Below are 10,299 nucleotides of genomic sequence, written 5' to 3'. Positions count from 1 at the left end.
GCCCTTCAAGCCTGCTGCGCGATCGAAAGGAGTTGCATGAACACGCGGTTAATAATAATAATAATAATAATAATAATAATAATAATAATAATAATAATAATAATAATAATAATAATAATAATAATAATAATAATAATAATAATAATAATAATAATAATAATAATAATAATAATAATAATAATAATATGTACGCGGTTCACGAAGGAGGCCGCGTTTCTTAAGGAGGAGTGAGTTTTGCTCACCCCACCGTGTCAAAAGGTGGGAAGTTAGCCTGGATCGCGAGGGCTGGGGCCAGCAGCCGTGGCGCCGCCAGTGGGACCGACGTGGCGTGAGTTCACAATCCCCATTTCGCGCTCAAGGCGGTAGTAGAGAAGGGATGTGGTGCGCAGGCTGATGACACTGTGCATGTGTATGCGCGAGCAGCAGGATTTTGCTGATGTGGTGGTGGCACCCAGCGACCGGAGAAGGGGTTCCAAGGTGTTTGACACAGTGCCGCCGTGGCCCAGCGTCACAATCTGCTCCTTTTTATATACTACGTCCCAGCCTGCATCCCGCAGGGCGTCGGCTAGGCGAGTGTGCTGGGCTTGTTTCTGGTCACACTTTTCGCTGTGGTGGAGGTCCGATGTGTAACCAACTTCTATCAGGTAAACTTTGTGTTGCCGTCGGCCGGCGGTTGTAAGGCCGCGGGGCCCACTAGCCCCCACGTTGGAGCGTGGTAGGGATGGGATGAACAGGATGTCAGGCCTCATCCTTTTTCGGTCGGCCTCGGGGATATTGTTGCGCAGCATCCATTTGGGGGGGCAGGTGCCCGCACAGTATTCGGGGCGTGCATCTGCACTGCTTGCGTCCATCAACATGTACCCGCCACCGTTGGCGCCATGGTGCAGGCATTCCGCGATCATACGGACGGCGGCATTGTGTTTGGCGATGCGGGCCCCAACAAGTTGGGGGTGCGCACAGTGGCCGGCAAGGTGGCCTGCGTTGCCCCGTTCGGGGGGGGATCCAGCGCGCTGGTGAATCGGGGCGCAGAGTGCACATGTGTCACTCGCACGTAGTTTGAACAGCGCAAGCCGGGCGGGGCAGATGAGGCCTCCCTGCCTGGCATTCTGGATGAAGCGTCGGAGGCTGTGCCCAGTGCCGGGGTGCGTCATGTAGGCGGTGCTGGCCCTAGTGTCCAGGTGTGGGGCAGACTCAACCCGGGTTCACTCGGGGGCGTGCCCATACACGCCGCACCGTCCAAAGACCAAACCTCGTCTAATGCTTATACATGACGTTTATATGTTATGACTTGCTGTTTTAGTCCCTGGAGTGGCCTGTCCGCTCACCGAGCTCGCAAAATGCAGCGACATGCCGCGACAACGTGCACGAAGGGCAGCGTTTAGCCCTTGAAAAGCCGTGCAAAGTGCTCCGTATAGTCAATAATAGACACGGCAATGATAGAGCATTGAAAATGTGGCGGTGTGAGGGACTCCGGTCGCGAAATTGCTGGTCGGCAGAGCCTCGCATTTTGTCCCGGGGTACATTCCAGTGCAATATTGGGTATCTAAATAACATATTGAGTGAGTTACTGCTCTCTCCAGCACACTTTGGCCCGATCGGACCGACACGCGCCCATCGGGTGCATGGCTGGCGGGCCAAAACCCGCCCATTTCGACCTCAGGCGAGCGTGGACCGCCCTCCCACTTGACCAGCAAGTCATTACTACATGTACGGAGGGGCTGAGAGCGTGGGGGACTCAGGGGAGACCAGTTTGGCGTCGTGAAACCCCCCCGGCCCACCCCCATGACCCCCCGCACGGGAAGGGCCGTACGGCAGTGGTAGTACAGTCGGACGGTGAATCTGACACGACAGGCATGGGGGGTAGGTAAGGTTGGTTTCCACGTCGGACTGTACTACCACGTCTAAACACGGGTCCAAAGGTTGTCCAGTTTTGGGACGGTGCCCCAAACTGAAGTGAACCCGGGTTGGGCGGACTCCGCCCACTTGGTCGTGTAGAGTGTGTGTTTGGAATGACCGCCATGGGAGGAAGGGTCTAGTGTTTTCAGGAGGCCTCGATTGAGGTCCGAGATGTAGTGCACGGTGGTAGAGCCGTCTTCCCGCGTCCGGGTCGTTGCTGGCCACCAGTGTGCGGCGTGGGGGTTATTGTCAGCGAGCTCCGAGACGTCAGCCGGTTTAGTGCTTGTAGCTACGTCTGCTGCACCTTTATCTGCTTCTTCATTACCGTGCAGACCCGTGTGAGAAACGACTTTGAGGAAAACGGTGTGTGCGTCCCTCTTCGCTCGTGCATGGAGCAGGTCGGCGATCGAACTCAAAAGTGCCTTATGTTTGCTCAGATGTAAACGACGTGGTTCGTCAATAGCCCGTTTAATTAGATACAAGCTTGCAGCTGAGTCACTGGCAATGGTTAGCGTTTTCTTCGCGAACATACTAGTTTCACCTCCGAATTCTTCCAGGGCTGCACGAATTGCAGCGAGCTCGGCGCGTGTAATAGTGTTAGTGCAGCCAAATCCATTTGGGTTTACGTAGACAACACGGTCTTTATGCCAAGCACAAGCCCCAGCCACTTGTAGTTCTCTACCGTTTTCAGTCGTTGTCTTGGATACCGAGCCATCGGTCCATACAATTTCCTCGGGGTTGTGGGCCAGCGGCAGTGTACGTTGGAATTGTGTCCGATTCAACCTCGGTGTCGCTGGAGCTTCGTCAGGCGTGACCATATTAGTGGCAATGTTCAGGTGAGTTGCGAGGTACTTGGCATGTTTGGAGACGTGACGTGGGATGTGGGGACACGACGTGTTTAACGTGCCGGACCCGAGGTGGGTGTCAGCGACGGTTGCGGGTGCGTGGGGGCCGGCTACCAGTGAGGAGCGAAGGCCTTTCCAGCTCTGCGTGAAGGCGTTTAGCCCAGCTGTGTTGCCAACGGCAACTAGTATGGTTCCGCGTTGCTTCTGCAGGGGCACGTCAGTGCCGAGTCCAGGCTCCATCCCAGCTGTGCCTGGGGAGTCCAGTTCTCCGTTCGTCCAGGTGGCGAGTCGGCGGCAGAGCGGGTGGGTTAGCCACTGTGTGTGTGGGTAAGTTGCGCACTTTGGGAGGACTAGAATGGTCAGTGTGGGTTCCGGGGAGTTGTTGACTGTCTCGGCACTGGCGAGGGCCCATACGAGGGCCTGTCGTGAGGCATCAGGGTTTGCAGGAGGGTGTGCATAGTGGAGCCCCGTCCATGCAGTGCTGTAGGCATCGTGTTGGGCGCCGAACACCACATCAGCGGCTTCCCGGCTCCAGTATTCATCGGCATCGGTCGTGTGGTTCAGGGGTGAGGCAAACATTTCCTTGACCCTCCCCCTGCCGGTGTTTCGCAGGCTGCGCACAACGGCTCGGACGGTTGCCGAGGGGAGGGACGTCTGGTGCTGTGGTGCCGTCTTATGATCAGTTTGCCCCGGGTCGCGCCGGTATCGGTGCAGCAGGGCAGCCACCGCCTCCTCGAAGGCCTTGGTCCGGTTGTTGTTGGTCCGGTTGAAGCTTTCCCAGAGCGTTTGAAGGCGTGCGTAGGTGAGCATGCCGAGCCAGCGTCCGCTGGGTTCATAGACATGGGCCTCTCGGGGGAGGGCCCGGCCTGCTGTGGGGGTGGTGATGGCGTAGCTGCCTGGGGGGGAAACGTCGTGGTAGGGATCGCTGGGGACGGTAGAGATGATGGTTGCTGCGCGGGTCACCCGTGCACGCGTTGCTTGATCGCCCGGGTCGTCATCGTGCCGGCCCTGGCGTTGCCGCATTGTCAGGTTGCGATCCTTCGGAGGCCGTGTGGGGCGGGCGGGTGCATCAGGTCCCGCTGCAAGTCGGTTGGTGTATTCTGAGATCAGCTCCTCCCACTCCAGGTCATGCTTAAGGTCACGCTCACGCTCATTGCTGTTTGCCCACGTAACTTGGCGCAGGAGACGAGTCGACCTCGATGAAAAGAGGGCCGCACGTGGGGCATGTGTTGTCTCGAGTGGCCCGGGCGCAGGTGCGATGGGCGGCGCGTGTGCAGGTAGGATGCCGGCGGGTTGGGCCGCTGTTGCTGTGTCTGCGTCTGTCGTGCCGGCCCCGTCTGGGTGGGGCTGCATTGTGCGTGGGCGAGCCTGCAGTGGGTGCTTGTAGCAGCGCACGTCTGTGACCGTGGCGTAGCCCATGCGTGAGAAGGCGGTGACTAGGCCGGGTGGGATGACAGATGGCTTCCATTGGACCGCGAAGTATGGCTCGCGGGTGTTGGTTGTGTCCTCGCCCGCTTTGCGTTTGCGTGCAATTTCCTTATCTGTGGCAGTTTGTTGGTTTGTGCGGTACAGGATGGCCGCCAGCTCCTGGCCATCATTATCCAGGTCGTAGGTAAGCTGCGCATCTCCGTTGGTGCAGTCATCGGTGGGAGGGTGGACCAGGTCCTTGACTACACGTTCCCGGGCTAGTTTCCAAAGTGTTTGCTTGCCCCGCCGGCGAGACAGCCTGAGTGGTGAGGCTCGCTGCCTATCGTCCGCTTCCATCAGGTCGTGCTGACTATCGTCCACTTCCATTTGGTCGTGCTCAGGTGCTGCGGCGTCGACGTCCATTGGGTCCTCAGCGGCGGCCGCGGCTGGCTGCCCTCGGTGGAGAAGGTAGGTTTGCACGGCGCCAGTAGACGGCATGGTCGCATTCGCAGTGAGCAGAGTGGTTATTGCGGGGGCTAGGGGCCGTTGCGTGCGGGTAACCGGGGTTCGGTTGTTGAATGAGGGGGGGTCCCTTGGGTGGGGCTTGCAGAGGTGGTTGTGCCTGCTCATGTCTTTTGCCAGGGCCGTGAACACTGAACGTGCCGTTTCGTACCCACGTATGCCAACGGCCAGGCTTTCGTCTCCATTTGTGAGGCGCATAGCCGTGCTGATTGCGGCTTTATCACCGGTGAGCAGGTCGTCGGGTGTTGTGCGCGTGTTTTCTGCAATGCGGGCCTTTTGGGCAGCGTGTTTCGTGACGCGGCGGGAGTGGGCAGTTGGGTGTGTGGGAGTGCGCATGACGGGCGTCTTCCGTGGCCGTGTCCGCAGGTTGGCTTCGGGTTGGGCGACGGGAGCTGCGGTATCCGCGGCTGGGGCAGGAATTGGGGCCATCTGCCCCAAGGCAGTTGGCGTGTATTGCAAGGGCGGGTTGTGATAGAGTGGGCTGGCTTCTTCAATGTCCATTTGGGTTGTTGTGTTGGGGGCTGGGGTGAGGGGCTGTGGGGCGGGGCCTCCCGTCATGAGTGCGGTGAGGGGTGGTGCCATGCCCGGGGGTCGAGGGTCGTTCCGTGCGGAGAGGGCCTGGAGTTCTTCCAGGGGTGGGATCACACGCTGGGTAGGCGGAAGCGGGTTCGGGCTCCCGTGTTTTTCCGGTGGCATTTGGTCTCCGTCCATTCCCGCCGTGGCAACCAGGGCCAGACTCAGCCTGTTGAGCGCAACTTTGTGTTTGTGGCGGACCCTGCTTGCCCCCAGGAGTTTCTCGAGCTCCCGGGTGCTAATCAGATGGCGGCTCGTATTGCGGTCGACCAGGTGGCTGAATTCGAGCTGGAGTTCCGCTAGCGGGAGCACGTGTTCGACAGGGAGGGGTGCTGCCGCGCGCGCTGCAGCTGCGGCGTCCAGGGCCTCGACAATTGACCAGGTAGGGGTGGTATACGGTGTGCCCTTGTAGAAGAGCTGTATACCATGCTCACGAGCGAGGGTCATCTGTTGCAGAGTTGTGAAGAAGCGCCCTCTGTCTGCAGGTAGGTGGTGTGCGAGGCTCGTACCCGCCAGGCTATGCTGCCGTGGCAGGAGGGCACGGGTAACCACGCCCAGTCGGCCTGTGTCGTTTAGAGCAAGGACAAGCGCGCGGTTGGCCACACGCGCGTACTGGGGTAAGAGTGAGCCCAGTCCTAGGCCATATTCATCGATTGGGAGAAGGGTGGTACGGGTAGGGAAGCTGCGCGGCAGCCCATAGCACCGTTTTGCGTATCCGGCCAGTGCAGCGTCAAAGTTTGCGATGTCCTGTTTCGTGTATGGCATCGCAGCAAATGCATAGGCGATTGAGGTGTGGATGCATTGCTGCAGCATGCGTAGGCGTTGTGCCGGCGTGGCCAGTGATGTGGCTATGGCCGTGCCCTTTTCTTTCACAGTTTCCGTGACGTGGGAGACTTGCGCCTTCCAGTCTAGTGAGAAGGTGAGTTGCACCCCCAGGTATTTGTAGGGTTTTGTGGGCGGGTAGTACGGTACAGTGGTGTTGCCAATTCGTAGCTTGTTAGTCAGTTCACGGTGCATCGCGTTCAGCGTGGCTTGGCCGGTGGGTCCGTCAAGGGTCGGGGTGGACCGGGACTTGTTGTGCCAGATGGCGGTAGTTGCGCACTTGGTGTGATTGACTCGCAGGCTTGCCCAGTCTGCGTAGTCCGAGATTTTGTCGCATTGGATCTGCAGGTCTTCCAGCGTTGTGGTCAGGGTCGCCAAGTCGTCAGCGTACGCGGCGGCGCTGCAGTGGTACCGTGCATTGTCTTCCGGGCTGAGGCATCCATAGCGGTAGCCCCGCCCACCTGCGTGGAGCCACCGCACAAGCGGTTCCATGAACAAGATAAACAGTACAGGTGACAGGGTGTCGCCTTGCACCGTGCCACGTTCTATTGGGATGGCGGATGTGCATCCATGTTCAGTACGAATGCGGGTGGTGGCGTGCGCGTATAGGTTGCGGACTGCGCGTATCAGGTCGTCGGGCAGGCCCAGATCGAACATAATCTGGAGTAGCCTGTCCTGATCGATTGTGTTAAACGCAGAGCTGTAGTCAACATATACTGCGTATACGTCTTTCCCATACAGGGCAGCGTCCTCCAATACATGCACAAGGTTCAGTATCTGCCGTTCCGTGTTGCAATAGGCCCGGAAGCCCTCCTGTGGTTCGCTGAACAGCTGGAGTGGGCCTGCCAGTTCGCCGATGCCCAGGGTGAGCATAGAGGTGTACAGTTTATAGCAAGTGTTGGCTAGAGCAATGGGCCTCTTGTTCTTGATGTCGAGAGCGTCCCCAGGTTTTGGGAGCAGGACCGTGTCCGAAGTGGCCCAGGACTCCGGGATTGTGGACTTGACGTACATGATCTTCAGTGTGTTGTGTAGGGCTCGTTTCATGCCGTGAGGCAAGATGCGGAGCAGCTCGTTCGGAATGCCGTCTGGGCCCGGAACACGCGGTTACAGGCATGCACCCTTTACAGGCCATCGAGCTGCCTAACTCCTGGGTCGGCTCGGCCCTGGGTGAGGGGGGTGAGGAAGGTAACCCGCCGTGAAGAAAGGCCGCCGCAATAACCGTCGGGGCCCATGTAACACACACACACACACACACACACAACATCGTCTTGCATTCGGTGCCGTGTCTCTCTCAGCAATGTTGTCGCCTTCGGCTTACTTCCGTACCCAAAACTACACACGCGGTGTCCAGGGGGCAGCAAAACTGATATGGGGGATTGCGGGCCGTGCTCGTGCGGGTTAGGATTCGGGATCCATACATCTCCCCACGGCCGGCCTGGCGGCGCCCACCAAACGCCGCCCTTCTAATTAAACCAGGTCTACCCCGCCGCGCCGACCTTGCGCCGGGCAGATTCTACCCCCCGGACACGTCATCTTGCACACAGGCAGTTCAAACGACAAGAAAAGGTGGCTCTCCCTTGCACCGAGTTTTCCCTGCCGCCTATTTTTTGGGCTGAGCCCCCCGAGCGAAGCGATCCAGGGGGGGGCGAAGCCCCCCAGGATTGCCCCTGTCCGTGCGTGCGTGCGTGCGTGCGTGCCTGCCTGCGTCGACAAAAAGTACCATACTGGCACAAACCGCGAGTGCCACGTATTATTAATTGCAATTACCTATTGTAGAAAAATAGACGGCAGGGAAAACTCGGCCGGAGCGAGAAGCGACCTCGTGAGTCCATGGACATCTTGACTTTCTTCAGTTCGCGAGTATAGCTCTCGGCCCCTAAATATCTTACATCCATGTATCAAAACATGTCGACGACAAGCGTCTTGGGGCAAGAATGTCGAAATTGTTTGCAACAGCCAAACCATGCGTCCCCGAGCCTTACATGTGTCGCGGCCCGGGATCCCGCGCCCGAGCCCGGCTAGCCGTTTGCGGTGCTTGAGTGGGATGTGGGTGAGGTGCATTTGGGGTATCATGGACCGTGAAGTGGCGTGGGTAAGGTGGCGTGGCGTGGCGGGGACAGGGCATGTCGGTGCCTCGGCACGGCGTTGGCATAGTGGCCAGTCCCGCTGGATGGGCTTGCAAGGGTGCTGTTCATGTCGCCGGTGCCCATCGTCACATCCCCTTGCGCTAAATGGGGCTCAGCCCATTTTCCAGCTGTACAAAGCTGACACCCCTTGTCTACAATAGGGAATAGCAATTTATAATATGTGGCGCTCGAGTTCAAACGAAAATAGATAGCGAGCGTCGCAACCAACGCCCCCACTGTGAGCCTTCATCACGCTGTGGGCAGGAAGATGAGGGGTGGGTGGGCGGGAAACACAAAACTAGCGCGCCGTGCATTAAACGAGCCTCCCACTGCCTGCTGACACGATTCTACCCCAAAAGTAAGTTTAGTTTCGACACGCCTTGGGACCAATCAACAAGGCTTTTGTCCCGCACTTGCCCCCTTCCATCCCCCATCTCTCACAGCCGTGGGCGTCCCTCCTTCCTTAGTCCCGCTTCAAAACTGGTTTCACGCGCGCTACGTGCGTGCGGGCAAAGCCTTTCTACGCTTCAAACAGCCAGACCTTCCAAAAGAAAGACGACAGCGCACATGCGTGTGGGTTTCACAGCGCGCCCAGGTCGCGGTCATACTCGGCAATCCTCGCTCGCAGGACCTCGTCAAACTCAGCGATATCGGAAGCGTCCAGGTCAGCCCGAACGCCCATCACGCGCGCCTTCAGGCTGGCGAACTCAGCGCTGGCGTTGGAGGCCTGCTGCTGGTCCTTGATCCTGAGCAGCCGCGACAGCGCCGCACGGAATTGCTCAGAAGCCACGCGGTCCAGTGTCACGGCAGAGGCGGCGCCGCCAGCCGTGATGCCGTTCTGCTTTGCGAACATGAGGTAGGGCCGGGTCCACTCGTCCGACTGCAACGACGCATGCAGCAGCACAGGCGAAAAGAACGTGTGTGCATGCGCATTAGATAGCAACTTGGCAAAGCTCGCACGCATATATGTCTGGCTGGGTGTGCCCGGGGGCGGGTTTTGTAGGCACTGCTGCACGCCAGATCTTACACGCATGCTGCGTGAGGCTGGCAAAGAACAGTATGTATGCATGTAGGCTGAGGTTGCAGCGACGGAAGAGACGCACGGAGAAGAGTCATGGATACGGCGGACTGCACGCAGCAATGCACCCCGCCCCGCGTCCCCGCCGCTTTGCGCCTTTACATGCGTGCCCACTCCGCGGCCCCGCCGCCCCGCGCCCTGAGGTGTCCGCCCGCGTCCTGCTGTGCTGCGCCCGCCCCTGCGCCCCCAGGTTCGGGACTCGGGGACTCGGGATTCGGGACTCCTGGTGTGGGTCTGGGTGACCTTGGTGGCCACCGCCCATGTCAAGGTCAAGGCCAAGACCTCCAGACTACCAAAGGTCCCGAAAGGGTTGCACACGTTCGCATGCTATAGTTCACCACCCACCCACCCACCCACCCACCCACCCACCCACCCACCCGCCCACTCATGCTCACATGGTACTAAATGCACGGATGGCGCCGCCCAGACGACTGACATGCATACAGCCGCGGCCGCACCCCTACTACTACCGCACTCACCGGCACAGGGGCCGCTGCAGCCAGCATTACCGCCGCCGCATCCACACCCGCCACCACTGGGGGGCCGGCCAGCAGAACGCCTTTTCCCTGCATGCGGCAGCAGCGGCGGCGCGGCAAGCAAGGAGGCAGCAGGTAGGCAGCAGGTGGCGGTGCGCTGGCTGGCTTACTTACTCCGACCATCCAGTAAGCAGCGGACATACAGCTCATGTTGGTTCCCCAGATACACACACGCACCTTCTCCACAAAGTCCCGCAGCGCGCCTTTGATCTTTGCGTTGTAGCGCTGCTGTGGGTCGGCGCCTAGCACCACGTACACGTCACACCTGCAGCAGCACAAGTAGTGCGTGCGGGGGTTGGGGGTGTCGCTCGATCGGTAGACAGGGGCGCGTTGATTGGCCACACTCGCGCTGTCATTGATACGATGCCTGCATCAGCAGGAGCCTGCGGCGGCAGCAGCAGCGGGCCCACCTCGCTCCCGCGCGCGTCCGTCCCCAGCCCAGAAGGATCCCTCCCTCCCTCCCTCCCTCCCTCCCTCCCTCCCTCCCTCCCTCC

At 59.4% G+C, this 10,299-nt stretch overlaps 1 protein-coding gene across 1 annotated transcript in view; it reads right to left on the bottom strand.

Annotated features, from left to right (window-relative positions):
* Window positions 1-8,475: 8,475 nt before the first annotated feature.
* The window catches only part of CHLRE_16g689851v5 (uncharacterized protein), an 11,072-nt gene continuing 9,248 nt past the window's right edge, over window positions 8,476-10,299 (bottom strand). Inside the window, exons 12-14 of the mRNA XM_043071664.1 lie at window positions 9,983-10,070; window positions 9,749-9,835; window positions 8,476-9,071 (exon numbers count right to left, since the gene is read on the bottom strand). Coding sequence (XP_042915784.1) covers window positions 8,772-9,071; window positions 9,749-9,835; window positions 9,983-10,070 — 475 coding nt within the window. The 3' untranslated portion in view covers window positions 8,476-8,771. The remainder of the gene's footprint in view (window positions 9,072-9,748; window positions 9,836-9,982; window positions 10,071-10,299) is intronic.

Source organism: Chlamydomonas reinhardtii, chromosome 16 (assembly GCF_000002595.2).
Source record: "Chlamydomonas reinhardtii strain CC-503 cw92 mt+ chromosome 16, whole genome shotgun sequence".
Classification (NCBI taxonomy): domain Eukaryota; kingdom Viridiplantae; phylum Chlorophyta; class Chlorophyceae; order Chlamydomonadales; family Chlamydomonadaceae; genus Chlamydomonas; species Chlamydomonas reinhardtii.
This window is presented reverse-complemented; position numbering and strand designations above follow the sequence as displayed.